At 38.3% G+C, this 18,322-nt stretch overlaps 5 protein-coding genes across 6 annotated transcripts; 3 read left to right on the top strand and 2 right to left on the bottom strand.

Annotated features, from left to right (window-relative positions):
- The first annotated feature begins 2,082 nt into the window (after nucleotides 1–2,082).
- LOC111445215 (wound-induced protein 1-like) lies at nucleotides 2,083–2,991 on the top strand. Its single transcript, XM_023083474.1, has one exon. The coding sequence runs from the start codon at nucleotides 2,378–2,380 to the stop codon at nucleotides 2,702–2,704; it is 327 nt and encodes a 108-aa protein (XP_022939242.1). The 5' UTR covers nucleotides 2,083–2,377; the 3' UTR covers nucleotides 2,705–2,991.
- A 1,124-nt stretch (nucleotides 2,992–4,115) lies between these two features.
- On the bottom strand, nucleotides 4,116–4,973 carry LOC111445213 (protein EARLY RESPONSIVE TO DEHYDRATION 15-like). The gene is made up of 2 exons (XM_023083468.1): nucleotides 4,597–4,973; nucleotides 4,116–4,514 (listed from the first exon to the last, which is right to left on the bottom strand). The coding sequence occupies exons 1-2, from the start codon at nucleotides 4,856–4,858 to the stop codon at nucleotides 4,354–4,356; spliced, it is 423 nt and encodes a 140-aa protein (XP_022939236.1). The 5' UTR covers nucleotides 4,859–4,973; the 3' UTR covers nucleotides 4,116–4,353.
- Nucleotides 4,974–6,456: 1,483 nt separating this feature from the next.
- LOC111445655 (biotin carboxyl carrier protein of acetyl-CoA carboxylase-like) lies at nucleotides 6,457–11,102 on the bottom strand. Its single transcript, XM_023084174.1, has 9 exons — nucleotides 10,885–11,102; nucleotides 9,854–10,042; nucleotides 9,034–9,101; nucleotides 8,503–8,556; nucleotides 7,926–8,180; nucleotides 7,761–7,823; nucleotides 7,117–7,185; nucleotides 6,970–7,015; nucleotides 6,457–6,709 (listed from the first exon to the last, which is right to left on the bottom strand). Exons 1-9 carry the CDS (start codon nucleotides 10,916–10,918, stop codon nucleotides 6,645–6,647), a joined length of 843 nt encoding a protein of 280 aa, XP_022939942.1. The 5' UTR covers nucleotides 10,919–11,102; the 3' UTR covers nucleotides 6,457–6,644.
- Nucleotides 11,103–12,555: 1,453 nt separating this feature from the next.
- Nucleotides 12,556–14,978, top strand: LOC111445331 (laccase-12-like). Its single transcript, XM_023083635.1, has 6 exons — nucleotides 12,556–12,712; nucleotides 12,797–12,948; nucleotides 13,023–13,115; nucleotides 13,209–13,360; nucleotides 13,433–13,561; nucleotides 13,687–14,978. Exons 1-6 carry the CDS (start codon nucleotides 12,605–12,607, stop codon nucleotides 14,778–14,780), a joined length of 1,728 nt encoding a protein of 575 aa, XP_022939403.1. The 5' UTR covers nucleotides 12,556–12,604; the 3' UTR covers nucleotides 14,781–14,978.
- Nucleotides 14,979–15,871: 893 nt separating this feature from the next.
- Nucleotides 15,872–18,195, top strand: LOC111445007 (dehydration-responsive element-binding protein 2C-like). Of its 2 annotated transcripts, none has more exons than XM_023083182.1 (2): nucleotides 15,872–16,074; nucleotides 16,602–18,195. In XM_023083182.1, the coding sequence occupies exon 2, from the start codon at nucleotides 16,620–16,622 to the stop codon at nucleotides 17,907–17,909; it is 1,290 nt and encodes a 429-aa protein (XP_022938950.1). In that variant the 5' UTR covers nucleotides 15,872–16,074; nucleotides 16,602–16,619; the 3' UTR covers nucleotides 17,910–18,195. The 2 variants fall into 2 exon arrangements, with proteins under 2 accessions (XP_022938950.1, XP_022938951.1); XM_023083183.1 differs by having other exon boundaries at nucleotides 15,873–16,074; nucleotides 16,676–18,195.
- The last annotated feature ends 127 nt before the right edge of the window (nucleotides 18,196–18,322 follow it).

Below are 18,322 nucleotides of genomic sequence, written 5' to 3'. Positions count from 1 at the left end.
CCACACGCTGTTCAAAGAATTTAGCCACACCCGTCCTCCATCGAATATGCTTCTTATAAACTGTTCATGTTGGCTCATTGCAATCAGCATCACACAATATATGCTCTGCTAACACTTGTGTTGAAGTAAATAGTTTGTATCATCAGTTATTACAAGTGCTGTTCTTTCTCTGAAAAGAAAAATATCATGAACACTGTTACTGCTGTGCATTTGTCCATTGATTTGTATCTGCATTGGCAAGCATGGAAAGGAAACAGTGTTTGTCCATTGATTTGTTGATGTTGTCTGTATCCCAACGACAGATTAGTTTCGAGGTCAGTGATGGGTCGTTTTCATGGCCATAATTGGTGGAGCTGTCGTATGAAATGTCTGTAATGGAGTTGGATTTAGTGGCCATCGTAAAAGCTGTAACATCACCCATTTGCTGATCGTTCACATTCCAACTCTGCCATTATTCCTCACAAATTGGGTTTATGACACAGTCTAGTGTGTGGGATATGCGCATACCATAATGTTCATTATTTGTTTTTTTCTCTCCCTCTCTCACTTCTACTCTGTCTTCAGGACCACCTAGTTTTCGCCGCCCTTAACTTTCAACCGTCGGATAAATGAGATTGAGGATGAGATTATATTTCTCGTCATAAGCTCTCATGGCTTTGCCTTAGGCTTTCCCAAAGCTTTAGGCTTCTCCAAAAGTCCTCGTTACCAATGGAAATAGTATTCTCCACTTATAAACCCATGATCATTCCTTAAATTAACCAATGTGGGACTCTCTCAATAATCCTCAACATAATATATATATATATATATATACACCATGTTGGGGTTTAATTTTAAGATCCATCTGATGAAGATCATGTGGTCCAGAATCGGCCGTGATGGCCCCATCAGTGACAGATGAACATGGGCTGTACTGTATAAAGCAATCTTATATTCACACAAATAATTCATTTGGCTTTATTTAATTATGAAAGGCTCCATTTTTCTTCCATTATTTACCAAACTGCTTCATTATTGAGTTTGGTCGGTTTGTTGAATAATTACTCCATTTTTACTTCTTTTTTTTTTTCTTTCTATTTCTAAATTTATTTTATAAAATAATAAAAATTGTAAATTCACAGACATGGGAAATTATTATTAAGTTAGAGATTAATTATATGAAAAAAAAAAAATAGAGATATTGGAACAGTCCTTTTCCTGTGGAGAAGTCAAAAAGGAAGCCGCCCCCTCAAATCGCTTATCTTTTTTTAAATTAAATAAATGGTTTTTATTTATTTAAAAAAAATGAGAAAAATACATCTCCCCCTCTACTTTATATTAGTAATTAATCTTTAAAAAAAAAGAACAAAATCCAATGCCTAATATCCTATCAAGTTGTCCACCAACTTATACAAAAGCTGACATATGTGTCAGGAACTCCATCAGGAACGGGCTCACATAAGTAATTTGACCCACCATCAAACAGAACCCCGTAAACCTATGAACCTATTGATTTTGGAAGGTTTCATATGCCCATAACAACTAAGGGTATATCCTATGCTCCCTTTCAACGTATATTACAAAAATGGATGGGAGAATATGGTATCCATACTATACCCATTCCCACCCAACAACAAGCCTAACTTCAATCCTATTTGGATTTTCTTTTAATGCTCGTTTATTTATTTATTCTAAGTCTATGCAAATAATAATGACACAAAATTTAGAACTTTTAATGTCAATAGCTTCATAACGATTGAAATGACTTTATAAACGCTAAATATATTAATAAAATAAAAGTGTGACTCCTAATAGATAGTGTAAAGTAGGGTTTAGGGTAATCTCATAAACCTTTTTTCTTTTTTTCTTTCTGGTCAACTGGAGTTGGCTTGACCATTCTCCATTTTCGCTTCCCTGCATCGCGCTTCATAAAGCAAACCCATATCCACTAATCAGAAAATGCCACGTCTCCACTCAATTGAGCTGAAATTACCAAAATGGACAAATGTATTCGCCATGCGTTTTGATTGGCGACGTGTAAATCTCCAAAATAGATGAGGATGTAGAGAATTCTTTGTCCAGATATGCTCGTTCCTATAAATACCCTTTCCACCCCGTGGAAGCCTCACCGGTTCTCTTCTGGTTGTGAACACTGTGTTGTTAATCTTCTCCACCGTCGTTTATCAAAATCTTGGGAGTCCGAGGCTTAGGCTAAGGCAAACTTCTGCAAGAACTGGCTAACTCTCAGGGAATTCTGGAGGAAGAAGATTCCAGTAATCAAAGGGTGGTTCTTGCCCTATATGAGGCCTTGAGCTCTCGAAACGTGAACACCGTTCACCAAATCCTCGCCCCTGATCTCGAGTGGTGGTTCCACGGTCCGCCATCGCACCAATTTCTGATGCGCCTTCTCACTGGAGCCTCATCCGACGGCCAATCCTTTCAGTTCGTTCCTCAATCAATCACATCCTTCGGTCCCACCGTCCTCGTCGAAGGCTGCGATCCTAGCCGTTCCATCTCCTGGATCCACGCTTGGACTGTCACGGATGGGATAATCACACAGGTCCGTGAATATTTCAATTCCTCTCTCACCGTTACTCGTCTCGGAGATCCAACCGACTCACCGTCGTCCTCTGCCTCGTCGCTGTACCATTGCCCTTCCATTTGGGAAAGTAGTCTGTCCAATCAGGTCGGGAAATCGGTGCCTGGCCTCGTCTTGGCCATTTAATCAAATACCAATCTCTCTGGTTTCCATCATAACAAAATAAATCTGAAAAAGCTCCAGAGAGATGTAAGAAACATAGGGTGTGTGCGTGTGTGCTTTGTTTGAACTGTCCCGTCGCGTCGATTGCTTTGCTGTTTACAATTTCTGTGAGGTTTTATATACTGTCTGTGTGGTGATTGGGTAAACGCCATGGAAATGACATCCAATTGGCTAATTCCCGACGTATTTGTATTCGTTTCAATAAGGACACGTTCCAATGTTTGTCTTCAAAAAGCCTCTCATATTCTCAATCTTTTCCCCTTTCTAGTTTCCTTGTGTATTGTGAATGACGTAAACTCTGGTTCGTTGGGTGTCTACGGCCATGGATTCTGGCTCAAAGGAACTAAAAAATTTGCAGAATTTAAGAGGGGAGGATAAATGGGTATTATGTTTTATGCAAATCTGTGCAAAACGTAAATGAAACGTGAAGAAAATATGCCGATTTTTTTTGGATAACGTCGAAAAACAGCCTTCCCAATAGAATGGAAGGAGGAGACTAACTAGTGTTTTTGCCTGCCACGTGTACGGTTCGATGTGATTTGAGATCCAGAAGGTTCTCGGACAGTCCATCAGCGGTGCGGGTCTTGGAATATGACAAGTAGGATGTCTGATCTTCGAGATCAGACCGTCCATATTCCTCAGAATTGGCGTCTGTGTGGGGCTCTATCACTCTTGACCGTCTGATCTTTGTGTTTATTTAAGTTTTGAATAAAGAAATGATTGCTGACTCATCCAGCACTTAGATTAATTTGTATTTTATTTTTATTTAGTAACATTGAAGTAGTAACCTTTTTAAGATTCTTACACCGACAGTCATTTCTGAGTGTTGTAAAACGAATAATAAAAAGGTAAGAAATGAAGCAAAGATATTTGGCAGGGAAAGTAGACCATGTTCACGACAAAACTTGAAGAGTGTACCAAGGGGGACAGAATTCAGCAATGGCCCTGCCTGCCACAAAGCCACCCCTCACTCAAATGATATTATTTCCAGATTCTTCTCCACCTCGCTCAAAGAATCTCTGCTTTTTTGAGCTCAAAGGAATGAATGAATGAATGAATCCAATTCCTACTTTTCCTCAGATTCATGCATTTGGATCAGGAATTGATCAGAATGGCTAATGCAAGCTTTTCAGAACGAGAAATTCTTGGAATCGGAGGATTTCATAATGCTAATGGGTCTTGGTTTTCTGGCTATAGGTGGTGGAATTGAAGGTCTGTTTGCATTGTCAGGAGTGGAGTGCATCAAGAAAACCTAAGCTCTGTGTTCAATGTCTCATCAAATGGTTCAAGTTTTCATAATGTTCAAGGCAATCAGGCCCCCTTTAGGGTTGTTCTTTGTTCTCAAAGTTCTTCAGAAAATTAGCATAATTGCAACTCTATGGCAAGGTTATGAAGTCAACAACATTAATATCTAGATTCTTTTGGAAACGGAAGTGAGACTAGGTACAAATTTACATCAACTAAACGCAGACAAACAGAGCTAAATTTGAACAGATCAAGTTCTAGCCTCTGTACATAAACGATGTGGAAAACCTAGATCAACAACGATTTAAAATGGTTCCCGAGTTCTGATGAAGAAACGTACTCGATGAGTTGGAGATTCCTCGTTGAGTCTATCGCGGTTGGTGAATCGTCCTCGGAGTCACTTTCACGTTCACGATTTTGGGGGCCTTTTGAGCATACCTAGGAACCTCCGCTCCAGTTCGAGCCTTATGCCATTTGAACGCTCCCATTGGAACCAAATCCTTGGAAAACTCCAATTCCTCCTCTTCCTCTGCAGAAGAAATCAGAAGAAACAACAGATTAGTGATCTCGATTAAGAGACGGGAAAAACTTGACTCGATTTGAGATCTTACGTTGACAAGCGAAGTCCTCGAGGAAATTCTCGAGATCCGGAAGGACAATTTCATCATTTTCTAGAAATGAAAGATCGTTTTGAGGATCTTGAAAGCGCTCTTGAAGCCAGTACTCACGAAACCACGGCGACGACTGGATGAGATCCCACCACTGGTCGGAGAAATCCTCCACCGTCCTGTAGGCCATCGGAACGAACAATGGAGCGTTAGGATTCAACATGGAAACGGAAGACGACGAATTTGTTAGAGCAACCACATCCATAGCCACTGCTTGCTTAAGCTCTGTGGAGAACTGAATAGAAGCTTGAAGTTGAAGACGAAGGTTTATCCAAAGCGTGGGATGAAATATATAAAAAAGAAAAAGTGAATAGCACTCAGGGTTTAGTTTTATTACGGAAATGACACTGTTTAAGTGCAAAATAAAATAAATAAATAAATAAATAAGAAATTGTAACATCATTTTATAATATTAAATTATATAACAAATTGAAAATTGAAAATTAAAAATAGATCTTAAATAAGAGAACTAAAAGTTTATGTCATTAATGAGAGAGAGAAAGAGGTAGTTTTTTAATATTATTTTAATAAATTGATTCCAAGAATTTACTCCGGGCTTTCGTGCTGATCCATAAACCCTAGCACTATCCACAACGAACACTCCACGTCATTGTTCTTATCCTAAAGGGACTGTACCAGATGCCCTTTTTGCTCTCTTTTTCACCAACCAGGCCCCACCGCCCACCGCCCACCTCACGCAACTGCACAAATTTTGATAAATAGTGCGAGTGGAAATGATACACTAGAATCAACCTCAAAAATGTTGAAAAGCAACCTTGTTTTAAAAAAAAAAAAAAAAAATTAAAGAAATAACGGGAGACTTCTTTTATTCGTGAGATTTGCATTTAGTTTTTTTATTAGGTTTTTCTAATTTTTCAATTTTGAGTTTTCTTTTCGTTTAATCCCTAAATTTTAAATTTTAAGATTTTACCCTTAACATTTCACTATAACTATAAGTGATCATTAGTGTTAATGTATATTAGTTAATTTAAAAGAGTTTATTCAATTATGATTATATAATTTTTTACTAATTTTTCAAAACTATTAAAATTAATTTAAAATTTTCACAAACTAATTATCTCTAAAAAAATCGGTGCTACTGATAATAGAGATAAAAGTATAAAACATTGAACCTTAAGGAATAAAAACTTAACTCAAAACTAAAAAGCAATAGACATGTTTACAAGAAAGTAAAATGATATCTTAAAAGATAAACAAATATAGTTTTATAGAAAAGAAACAAGGTTATGATAAAATGAAAAAAAAAAAAAAAAAAAAAAAAAAAAAAAAAAAAACCTCTTTAAACAATGTATTGAAAAATAACGATTATCAAATAATCCATTTGTTCAAAATTTATCAAACATCTACCCAACTTTCTCTCTACATGGCCTTCATCACTGGGAAACTTTTCTTAAAGAAGTAAATATTATCAAACCTATTTTGCTTTTTATACATTTAAAAACACAAGAATACAAAGGTTCTTATCAAACACGTTTAATTTTTGTTTGTGAAAAAAAAAAAAAAAGCAAAACTAGTTAAAAAAGAAAAAAAAAAACATTATCAAATGGGCCAAGATAAACAAATATTAAGGATCATCGGTCTCCTTTTCAATCCTAAAATGATTTACCCTGCCTTCTAAGGAGGATTTGTTCAAATTAGATAGTGAGAAAGCCCTACCAATTCAATATATCAATTCGAGCTCCGACTTTTTGTTTCCTGAGAATGAGGCAGTCGCTGGCAATCTCTCTATCAGTAGCACTATCACACGAATAATTATATTATAACAAAAGAGGAGAGAGAGAATAATAAAAGGAACTAATCCACAAATAGTATACGTAGGTTGATTAAATCTTCATTGTAACAAAACTCATAATCCTACACAAATTACGTATCAGCAATCTGACGGGGAAATTTACGTAACAAAACTCAAGAAAAGAATGATCGAAATCAGAAATCTGCAAACCACCTTAGAATGTTTGACGGGGGGATCATCACAACCTGATTCCATGGAACGCTGGCAAGACAGCAATGAGGGGGTCGCCATAGCCAACAGCTTCTGCAAACCATAATAAAATAGAATTAAGGGGAACTCAGTGAACTTCAGGTTCAACCTTAGTTCAGAATTTTGAGGAATTGCATAAATATAGCAAGATTTTAACACTTCCGCAATTTAAATAATAATAATAATAATAATAATAATAATAATCAGAGCACATTAAAGCAACCATGGTCCATGGAAGGGACCATAAAATTAATTTTCAATACTGAGATGTTCGTAGCACTTCTCGACTGTTTGAATAAACAGGATAATCGTACCTCCTTCCCTGAAGAGAACCTTCAATACTTCTCCAGCCACATCTGTCTGCTCAACAATGAATTGAGGATGAAAATTAGCACCAATGGATGCTTTTGCTGCTATAGAGGTCTTGCACAAAAATATTGCATTGAAAGGTTCGCATGTACCTTTACAGGAAGCTCAGTGCCAAACTGATCCACGTATCCAATTACTTGTCCTTCTTTTATCATGTCATTCTGTGCATGAAAGAAGCCGCCATATCATGAACTAAGTGATTTTTTGCTAATTTGACAAAAATGTTATCTAACATTGCACAAGGTTCTTGGAAAGTCATAAACATATTAGCATGACCGAGGATAGTAAGAATTAATGTTCTATAGCTTCGTTTTAGGGTGAGATGATTATTCATACATCCCTATCAATTCAACGATATTTCATACAAACTGAGAAATAAAAAAAAAAAGCAGCTCTAATTGAAGCAGGTTGATCATTCATAGAACAGATCATTTGTTCCAATGATTGATTGTACTTTTAAAGCACTCATCACTAAATGATAGGTTCACGCTTCCACCCCTCCACTTGGATGTTTATATAGGCACTTTTACTGTCAAGTATTTTATTGGGCCAGGTTGTTCCAGTTAATCTGAAGAATAAGCAGATAAAAGCTTTTTTTTTTTTTCTTCCGAAGAAAAAGAAGATCCGAGCTATCCAAAGTTTTCCAACTGAAGTGACAGGATCCTCTCCCTTGATTTAACAATTTGAAAGTTAAATAACTTATTGAAAATAAAAAAATTAGGCTTGAAAGCAATACCTCTTTGCAGATAGGAGGCTGCTGCTTTCCTTTAATTGTTCTGCCCCTTCGGAAAGATCCAACCTAGTGAAAGCAGAAGCAAAATTTCAATTAATAGGATTTCTCAGATTTTACTATTCTTTCTTTCGGATGAAACAGAACCTGACACATTAATGCATTACATACCGTAGGAGAAGATACCAGAACGTATCCTTTTGATCCAGATGCCTCCAAAGCTGCTATCTTTGACGACTTCTCTAAGGGAACATTGGTAAAAGGAGTTATTTTCTCTGGCAAATTATTTGGAGGTGCTGATGCAGTAGGAGCTGACTCAATCATGGGTTTTGATGGAATTGGCGGAGGTATTGTCGGAGAAATGGCAGACAGAGGAGCTCTTACCACTCCAATATTCCGCTTCAAATGCATTTCAAACTCGCCAACCTGTAATAGATAACAGAGTGAAGGTCAATTCAAGTGTAAATTGACTCAACTACATCTTTATGTCCCTGAAACTTACTCCTAGGCTAAAGAAAAGAGAATTAAAGAAATTTTAAATGCAGCATCTGTTTTTTCATTGATTGAACAACCATGTGATGTATATCATTATAAGAGTCTCTCGTACAATGTTCTTTTCATTCTCAATAAAATCATGATATTAGGTGAAGGATAAACCTAAAAAAAAAAGAAAAAAAAAAAAACTCTCAACTCTGTGTGGCTGTTCAAGTACCAAAAAGCATTATACAAAATTGGAGTTTCAATAGACCTTTAGCTTTAGTTCAGCAATCTCTGTTTCATCACAAACCTCCAACACCAAAGCCTGATGATTTGAAACAGTAGATACGTCAGTTCATGTCAGAAGGATAGAACGTAAATGTTCAAAAAGGTACAGACAAGACAATATTACGATTATAATTAGGTTTAAGTGCAACATCCAACTTCTCAACTGTAAGAGAATAATATGAACTTCAGCAAGACATTATGAATAAACAGGGCACAAGACCTACGGTTGTCCTTTGTAAAGGACTGAATAAAGCACTAAGCAAGTTACAAAAAAATTACAGAAAGAAAAATGATAAAAGCTTTTTTTATATAATGGGATCATTCCAAGGCACTCTAATTCAGTACCAATTGCAAGGTCCATCATATGCACATATAGGCCATAAAGGAGAAGCTCATAACATGAATTCAGTAAGTCCAGTCATACGAATTTCAGATGAAGTTATAATGTTCTAATGAAGAGGGATGCCCAAAATTAGGGGAAAAAACCGGAACAGAAGATCAAATTTAAACTCACTTCAAATCCATTAGGAAAAGTTACATTAGCTGCAGGCTTCTTCAGTACTGAACCGTCAAGTACGCTGTCTGCCAATATCAAGTTGAAGGTACAAAAGTCATTAAAGATGTAACTGGACAGCTGAATCAATGCATATCTATATTTTCAGAGCAAAATGTAAAGAACCATCACTATTAAGAGAAACAAAAGAGTAAAGTTACGCCTGAGAAACCAAAATAGTTCACCATGGATGAAATACTTTAACTACTCATGCATAATTAAGCCATCTTTGACAGGGGTATGATTTCATTCTACTCGAGTAGAATGCACATAAATATTTTCTTGGGCCAGTTATATTTTGGAGGGACAATTTTGAAATTTCCTGCATAGGTTTCTTAGAATGGGACCGATAGCCCTACAATAAGGAGCACTTTGAGGCGGAGAGAGAATTACTGTACAAGAGGGGAGATAAGCGACAAAGATTGGTAGGGAAAATTAAGTCCTGGATGTGGGAGACAGCATGACTTGAATTTCTTATCAATACGTGTCCTTAAACCAGATTGTACCTCTAGCTTTCTTCTTAATTTAGCAGAAATATAGAAATTATTTTCCCAAACCGAGCCTAAAGGTATGACTTTATAAATTAACCAATATGATGCATATAATGATCAAACAAATTGCCACATCAGTAGCTAGCATTAGAAAGCATAATATTTATAATCACATTATAGTTACTATTCTTTTTCATGCTTCCTACTACAATGGATAAGAACAGCTAGGAAGAACAGAATTTAATCACAGAACTCAACCATACTGAAAATTCCACTTCAATAAAGCTTACCATTGGGTTTAGCAGTTTCAGTAACTTTGGGCACCTTTGTGCACGATAAACCTGTTCTCTTCTGGTTTGTTGAAACATGGATGGGCTTACCAAAATTTGATAATCCTTGAATGCACGACTTATTAGTATTAGACATATAAATTTTACTTGGTTTCTCAATTAACTGCAGACGTGAACCACCTGAAAAATCTGGAATGGCAAAGAATAACAGACACATTTTAGATGCATATGGTGAGCGATTCCTTAAACTAATTTTTTACAAATAAAATGAAGAGAAAGAATAGAGGTTTGATGTAATTCCAAAGAAACAATGCATCCTATTCCTATCTTTGGGTTATATATCCCGGCAACAAATGGTGACAACTGAAAATGAAGGCAGCAATCATCGTTGTTTCTTTTAAAAAAATAATATATATATAGGAACCGTGAAAATGTTAGAATTTCAAGAACCTCATTGACATGTAATAGCGAACCTTTTTTTTTATATCTTTCACCCTCGTGTTGTTCATAATCAAAGGCCGAACTGAAAGCATTATTGATAAGTCAACAAAACTAATTTGTTAAATAAGGTGTGCTGCCTGATAGGCTGTTACCATGCCAACGCTACCTAAACTAAAGAGAATCAAGATAGGCACATCCTCTTCTTTAAGTAATCATAAAGAAATTCGTTCATAACACAAAGAACCGCACGAACGAACAAAATCCTATGCCATCGATTATCGTAGCTCAAAATAACTAAACAATCAAACGAATCGCACACTAGATCCGGAAACGCTACGCTACATTCCATTTCCGAAATGCAAATTCACGATCGAAGAAGCTCGGCTCACTCATAATTCTACAATGCGAACTTACACTTACATTTCAAACAATCTTCTCAATCAAAATCAATAATAGCATCGGCATTCGAATTACAATTACAGAATATGAGGGAAACTTCGAAAGCCTACATCATTGTGCACCGCAACAAGACAAGTAAAATGAATGAAAATTGCATACAAGCAGAGAGATAGCGGGAGAGAAAGACTTACAATGAAAGGATCGAAGCGTAGCGGAGGACTCCATAGAGGAGAGCGAAAGTAAACTCGAACGCAGCGGAGGAGGCGAAAGAAAGTCGAGCAAAAAAGAGCCTGGAAGTTATGCGAAGATATGGAGGCAAAATCGAGAGAGAAGAAAGGAGTTAAGCTATACTATCCAGTTGTGAGTTGAGATTTGTCTCCGTTTGAAGATGTGTGAAGCTTTGAAAACTCCGCCCATACTCGTAGTTGCTCTGAGCTTCTTCCCTCGGTTAGTTGGGTTATTATCACATGAATGCTGTCCCACAGTTTTCAATATGCAACCGCAGGCGGCAACTGAGATCCGACCCGGCCTGTCTCGTGTTTTAAGAGCCCATTCAAACCATTGGGCTTACGATGAAACTCGAACAGATCCACAAAACCCATAATAATTGATTTTTTATTTATAAAATTAATTAACTAAGGTTGCTTTCTAGTTTTATGAAGGGAGTCAATGTCCTCCCTAGCACACCATCCAGCGTCTGCCTTTGATACCATTTACAACAGCTGAAGCCCATTACTAGTTGTCTTTTTTGGAGTTTTTTCCAAAGGATTTTCCTTAAGATTATAAGATGTGTCCGTTTAGGAGATGTTTACACACACTTGTAATTCCCTCTTTAACTAATATACGAAAAAAAGTTGTATGTATATCAGTGAAAAACCTTCCACAACTATTAACGAAATATTTCAAAATTGAAACATATAAAATATTGAAAGTGGTTGAAATAATAATAATTTCTAAAGTTGATGAACATTGTTAGATATGGTGGAAGGTTGAGGAAAAAAAAAGGAAAATAATAATGAAAAGAGAAAAATAGAGAATAAAAGCGGTGGGGTTCTCAACTAACCATAACAACCAACGAAAATGAAGCTTTGAAGCACAAAAATCAAACAACGTGGTGTAAATTAATTGTATAACATAACATGTTTTTTCAAAATTTCCTAAATGAATCTGAAATATGTAAGAAAAGGAATGAAGCTTTTGTTATTTGACGTTGACATAATGCATACCCTGGTTCGTTACGGTCCTTTGACTTTATAAATCTGTAACCATCAATTCCAATTCCTTCCCCTCTTCTCCAACACTTCTTGGTTACCTAATTAACAGTTTTATTATTCTTTTTTTTTTTTTTTTTTTTTAAAAAAATCTTTCATGTCATTACCTTCCCATTGTTTGAAATGAAATGGTAACATGATTGAAAGCTTACGCCCATTTAGGTTCAATGTCCTCGCTCCACTCATTCTTCTTTTTAACCGATGTGGGATTTCACACCCGCATTGACTAATCAAGAGGAAGATTATGAGTTATAATGATCTCTTTGTTCACCGTCAATACACTCATGTCCTCGCTCGCTGCACTGTTGATATACACAATCATGGGTGCTGCCAACAAATATACACAATTTAAACCCGAACTCTTTGTGAAGCAAGCGTTTGAATATGAAATACACTCTCGAATTCAAACACCCAGTGGGTGTAACCACTTTTCAATTATGTTGAACTATCTGTTTTCCTCTCTTCTTAATCTCAATCTTTCCCTTTTGTTCAATATCAATACCTAATCTGCCAAACTCAAACAACTTCTTTTTCTTTTTTTCCTATATAAACTCAACTCCCCACCCTTCTCTTCCAATCCATCGATGCTTTTTTCTTCTTAATTACGATAATAACACATTGGGGTTTGTGCTAATCAGCTATGGCGGCTGGACCATCGCTCACTGCCAATTGGCTTGCCGTTTTGCTTCTGTTTGCTTCGGCGGCCTTGTCCTTGGCCCACCCACAAACACATCGCCATCAATTTATTGTATGTTTTTCTTTCCTTCATTTGGGTTCTGCTCCTTTACTTTCTTCCATTGCTGTTTTTAATATTAAGAACTAAACAATGCAGATTCAAGCCACGCCAGTGAAGAGGCTGTGCAAAACCCACAATGCCATTACCGTGAACGGGCAGTTCCCGGGGCCGACATTGGAGGTCAATAACGGCGATACTCTCATCGTCACTGTCATCAACAAGGCCAAATACAACGTCACAATTCACTGGTAACTCCTTTGAGAGATTTATTTTAATATATTCGTTTTGACTAAGATAATAATTACTGTTGTTGCAATTGTAGGCACGGGATTAGGCAGCTTAGAACTGGGTGGGCGGATGGACCCGAGTTCGTGACTCAGTGCCCAATCCGACCTGGAGGAAGCTATACTTACAGGTAGAGATAACTCGAAATAATATAATATAAGACTTAGCTTAACTTATAACTAAAAAGATTTAATTTTTGTAACATTATGAATGAATAATGCAGATTTACGGTACAAGGACAAGAAGGGACTCTATGGTGGCATGCTCATAGCTCATGGCTTCGGGCCACTGTTTATGGCGCCTTGATCATCCGCCCTAGACGCGGAGATTCCTTCCCTTTCCCCAAACCGAACCGCGAAGCAATACTTCTAATGGGTAATTAATCACTTTTATTATTTCCTAATTGGTCTTGATCTTTATTATAATCTCTCTTTTGGCGATTATTAGGCGAATGGTGGGATGCAAACCCCATTGACGTGGTGCGACAGGCCACAAGAACAGGAGCAGCTCCTAATGTCTCCGATGCTTACACTTTCAATGGTCAACCCGGTGACTTTTACAAGTGCTCTAGCAAAGGTAAAACAATTTTCAGTTGGGTCTGTTAGGAATCACAAACATATTGTACACTTTGGACATAAATTAGTCAACGGCAATCCTCGGCAGGGTCATGACCGATGACACTCTGTTTAATGATTATGCAGATACCGTAGTCGTGAATATAGACTCTGGCGAGACCAATCTGCTCAGGGTGGTGAACTCTGCCCTGAACCAGGCGCTATTTTTTACGGTGGCTAATCACAAACTGACGGTGGTCGGAGCCGACGCCTCGTACACAAAGCCCTTCACCACCTCTGTTCTGATGCTGGGCCCGGGCCAAACCACCGACGTTTTAATCTCCGGCAACCAGGTCCCCAACCGGTATTACATAGCGGCACGTGCGTACCAAAGCGCCCAAAACGCACCATTTGGCAATACCACCACCACGGCCATTCTCAGCTACAAATCTGCCCCTTGCGCCGCCAAGAAAGGGTGCGCGTCGATCAAACCGATCATGCCATCCCTCCCTGCATACAATGACACCGCCACCGTTACTGCCTTCAGCAAGAAATTCCGCAGCCCAAGACCGGTCCCAGTCCCGACCAAAATCGACGAGAGTCTGTTCTTCACCATCGGTTTAGGACTCAACAATTGCCCACGTAATTTCAAATCGAGCCAATGCCAAGGCCCCAACGGTACTCGTTTCACGGCCAGTATGAACAACGTGTCCTTTGTTCTTCCTTCGAATATCTCCATTCTTCAAGCCTTCCAACAGAGGATTCCCGGCGTAGTCACCCCTGATTTTCCAGCTAACCCACCGGTGAAATTCGATTACACCGGTAACGTCAGCCAGTCACTTTTTCAACCGGTTCCCGGTACTAAAGGGTACAGATTGAAATACGGGTCGAGAGTACAAGTTGTGTTGCAAGACACTAGTATCGTAACCCCCGAAAATCACCCGATCCATCTCCATGGCTACGATTTTTACATCATCGCCGAGGGATTCGGAAATTTCAACCCCAAAACCGATACCAAAAAATTCAACCTCGTTGACCCTCCTCTTAGAAACACGGTGGCCGTCCCCACCAATGGCTGGGCCGTCATCCGATTCGTCGCCGACAATCCAGGTGCTTGGATAATGCACTGTCACTTGGACGTGCATATCACGTGGGGACTGGCAATGGTGTTTCTGGTGGATAACGGAGTCGGACAGTTGCAGTCGATAGAAGCTCCCCCGCCGGATCTCCCGATATGCTAAGCTCACCAAAGCACCAATTTTTTCATACCAATTTAAAGGGCTTTCATTTTATTATTATAATAATCCTTTAAATTCGAATTAGTTTGTGAATTCGGGGCATAGCATATGCTCTGTTTCACTGTTCTCTTGTATTTTTCTCATAAGATATAGTTTGAAATTCAAATTGATATTCGATATGGAATCAATCTATGAACGAAAGTATATGAAATTCCAATATTTAGCAAAAATATCTGAAATTAGACTATGATTTCTCTAATTAAATGCGGCTGCCGAAATGGCGGAAGTTTTAGCACTTCCCAACGCAGTTCAATTCGCCACACCATAAAGAAAATGCTATATTTACACATCAACCTTCGGAAATGTCATGTAATAGCTCGACGTGGCATCGACTGAACTATACAACGTGGTCCAATCAATTAACGCAGCGTGGCACCAAATATAATACAGCTCAAAAATAAGGGCATCATGTTCTGTTGCTAATGGGAGACTATCGCATACACGTACCACCCCACGTGCCGGATGTCGAGGGCATAAGCCCACTTTTACGGGAAAGCTAAACCATTATATAATAGATTAATATTAGATTATAAGTTTTTGTTTATTTGTTTATTTGCTTATTTGTAAAGGTATTTAATAAGTTTTAAAAATTTAAATTTTATGATCTTTCGTATATTTAGATTTTATCAAATTAATTTATCTATTACATAATTTAAAACTTAATAATAAATACATTAAAAAAGCAAATTTAAATTTTTGTTGAGATTATACGTATGATTAGAAAAACAAAAAATAAAAATAAAAATAAAAACGGATGATCATTTAACGTTATATGTACCTGTCCAACTCGTGTACGTGTACTTAAAATTTTATTTTCCGTTTCGTTTTACGCATTCCCGTTAAGTATACAATTACTCGGCAAGGAAGAGAGAGACCCTTGAGGTCGGGAAACTTCTGGTGCCACGTGCCAGCTGTCAAGATTTATAAAGAGCCACGAAGCGACTAGGAAATTGCCACGTGGTCATTATTTTATTAATCCTGAGGCTGAGGATAAATATCAGAAGCATCTAGAGAAGGCTATAAATACCTTTCTCCTCCATGTTCAAGGGAGATTTTAATACTTGTGGATTCCAAAAACAAAAAATCTTCTTCGTTCAGAACAATTTTGAGCTAGCGTTAACAAAAGAGGAAAAGAAAAAAAGGAATAAGGTTCGGAGAATTTGCAGAAAAGAAGAGAAGAAATTGTGTGCTTCGAGAGGTGTTCTTCATCTCGTATGACACCAGAGACGATCGAGAGGTTGGTTTCTTCAAATTTCCTTTTCATTATTTGTAATTGTTCGTGTTCTTCTTCTTCTTCTTCTTCTTCCAGTGTCTAGTTGAGTGTGGAATTAATACTTGATTTGCTGCTTTCCTGCATCGAATTGCAATCTCGAATTCTGATTTCGAGTCCTTGAGATTGTTTTTTGGGGTTTATCAATTTGGACGCGGAGTTGCTTAGAAATTAGGTTTCCGGCCTATTCTGTTTCTTTCTTCCTTATGAAGATATTTATTCTACAAAATGTGTAGATTTCAGGAACATTTATTTCCCTTCGCTTTCCTTGTTTTAATATTGTTTCAATACTTGGGGCTCAAGGAATCTGTGGGTTTTATTTTGCTTTTTTTCCCGCCTAATTACCTGGGGCTCAAGAAATTCGAGGGTATTAAGCACACGAAACGCTCTACTTACTTTTTTCATTTCTAGGAAGTTGCAATTGTCTGGGGGCGAACTCATATTTTCACTTGCTAAGCAATCGGCACACTGTTCTCTGATTTCTTCGATTTCAGTTGAAAGTTGTCAAGAAAATGGGTCTCAGTGATCAATATTCTGATGCAATTTCTTTACCTACCAATTCCATTAGGAAGAGGAAGTCACGGAGTAGACGGGATCGATCGACCGTGGCTGAGACGCTCGCTAAGTGGAAGGCTTATAACGAATGTGCTGATTCTTGTAATGATGAAGACAAGCCAATTCGTAAAGCTCCAGCAAAAGGGTCTAAGAAGGGATGTATGAAAGGCAAAGGAGGACCCTTAAATTCGCAATGCAAATATAGAGGTGTGAGGCAGAGAACATGGGGCAAATGGGTTGCAGAGATCCGTGAACCCAACAGAGGGAGTAGGCTGTGGCTTGGTACCTTCCCGACAGCCACCGAAGCTGCCCTTGCCTACGACGAGGCTGCGAGGACGATGTACGGCGAGACAGCTCGTTTAAACCTTCCCAACATTAAAAACAGAGGGCAGCTACAGGGGATTCTTTTGGAGGATTACTTGGGGCTGCGGAACTCTGATTCTTCAACCGCTACTTCCACATGTTCTGGATCGACAATCACGACGTCAAACCAATCTGAGGTCTGTGTGCCTGGGGAGTTCGCACTGTGGCCACCCTCAAATATCAAGATTGAAGATGGAGAAGGCGAGTCGAGGACCTGGGATCACTCCAGTCACGCTCCGACTCCGATGTGCTTAGAGAAGCCAGTGAAACATGAAGATGTAGCTAAATATCTCGAGCATCACAATAATCAAACAGTTCTACCGGATACTGAGTTACCTAGTTGGGATCAGCTGCAGAATTTTCAAATGGACGTGATGTTTGAGCCGAGAATCGGGGATCAGGCCGATGACACTGCGAAGCCGATGAGCATGGAGAAGAAGCAAGTGAAAAATGAAGATAACGATGCTAAACATCTGGATCAGAGAAATGATCAAACAGTCTCATCAGGGACCGAGATTCCTGGTGTGGATGACTTGCAAAACTTCCAGATGGATGAGATGTTCGATGTGGACGAGCTTCTAGGCCTGATAAATGGTGATTGCTTGTATGATCCAAGCATCTTGCAGGGCAATGTAGATGGTTTTAACAGCACAGCGCCTTCCCAAGTCCGCGATCACGGGTCTGAAAAGGCATCAAGTTTGTCATATCAGTTCCAAAACCCCGACGCGAAGCTGCTCGGAAGCCTCCAACACATGGAGCAATCTCCGTCGGATGTCGACTACAGATTTGATTTCTTGAAGCAGGGGAGGGAGGAGGATGTGAATGCCGCAGCAGATGAGTACATAAGATACCTGAATTATGAGATGGATGATATGGGATTTTGAAGGGAAGTTGAGACAGATTAGGAGTTAGAAAAAGAACAAACTTGCTGACCGCTTTGTATCTCTGTTGTGTAAAATATGTTAGTATTTGAAGCTGACAGATTCTCCATAGGTTTTAGTTTGGAGAATATGCAGTTCCCTTCTGATCTGGGAATCCGTCGCTGAGATATTTATAGTTTCCTTCATTTAGATCTAACTAGCTTATTTCAACGAGTTCAATAAAATTTTGGCTGCACGGCAGTTCGTCGATTCCAAATTATGTTGTCCTGGTTTTCCCCTTGGTTCTGTATTTAGTTCTTCGTCCCACATCGAATTTGGTTCTGGTTTTCCTCTTTTTTCCTGATCTAAATATAAGAAAGACAAGTTGTCGGACAACTTGGACATGGGATGTTTTTTTTTTTTTTCTTTTTTTTTTT

This window comes from Cucurbita moschata, unplaced genomic scaffold (assembly GCF_002738365.1).
Source record: "Cucurbita moschata cultivar Rifu unplaced genomic scaffold, Cmos_1.0 Cmo_Scf00007, whole genome shotgun sequence".
Classification (NCBI taxonomy): Eukaryota; Viridiplantae; Streptophyta; class Magnoliopsida; order Cucurbitales; family Cucurbitaceae; genus Cucurbita; species Cucurbita moschata.
The sequence above is the reverse complement of the archived record's forward strand: the minus strand, read 5'-3'. Positions and strand labels throughout refer to the sequence as shown.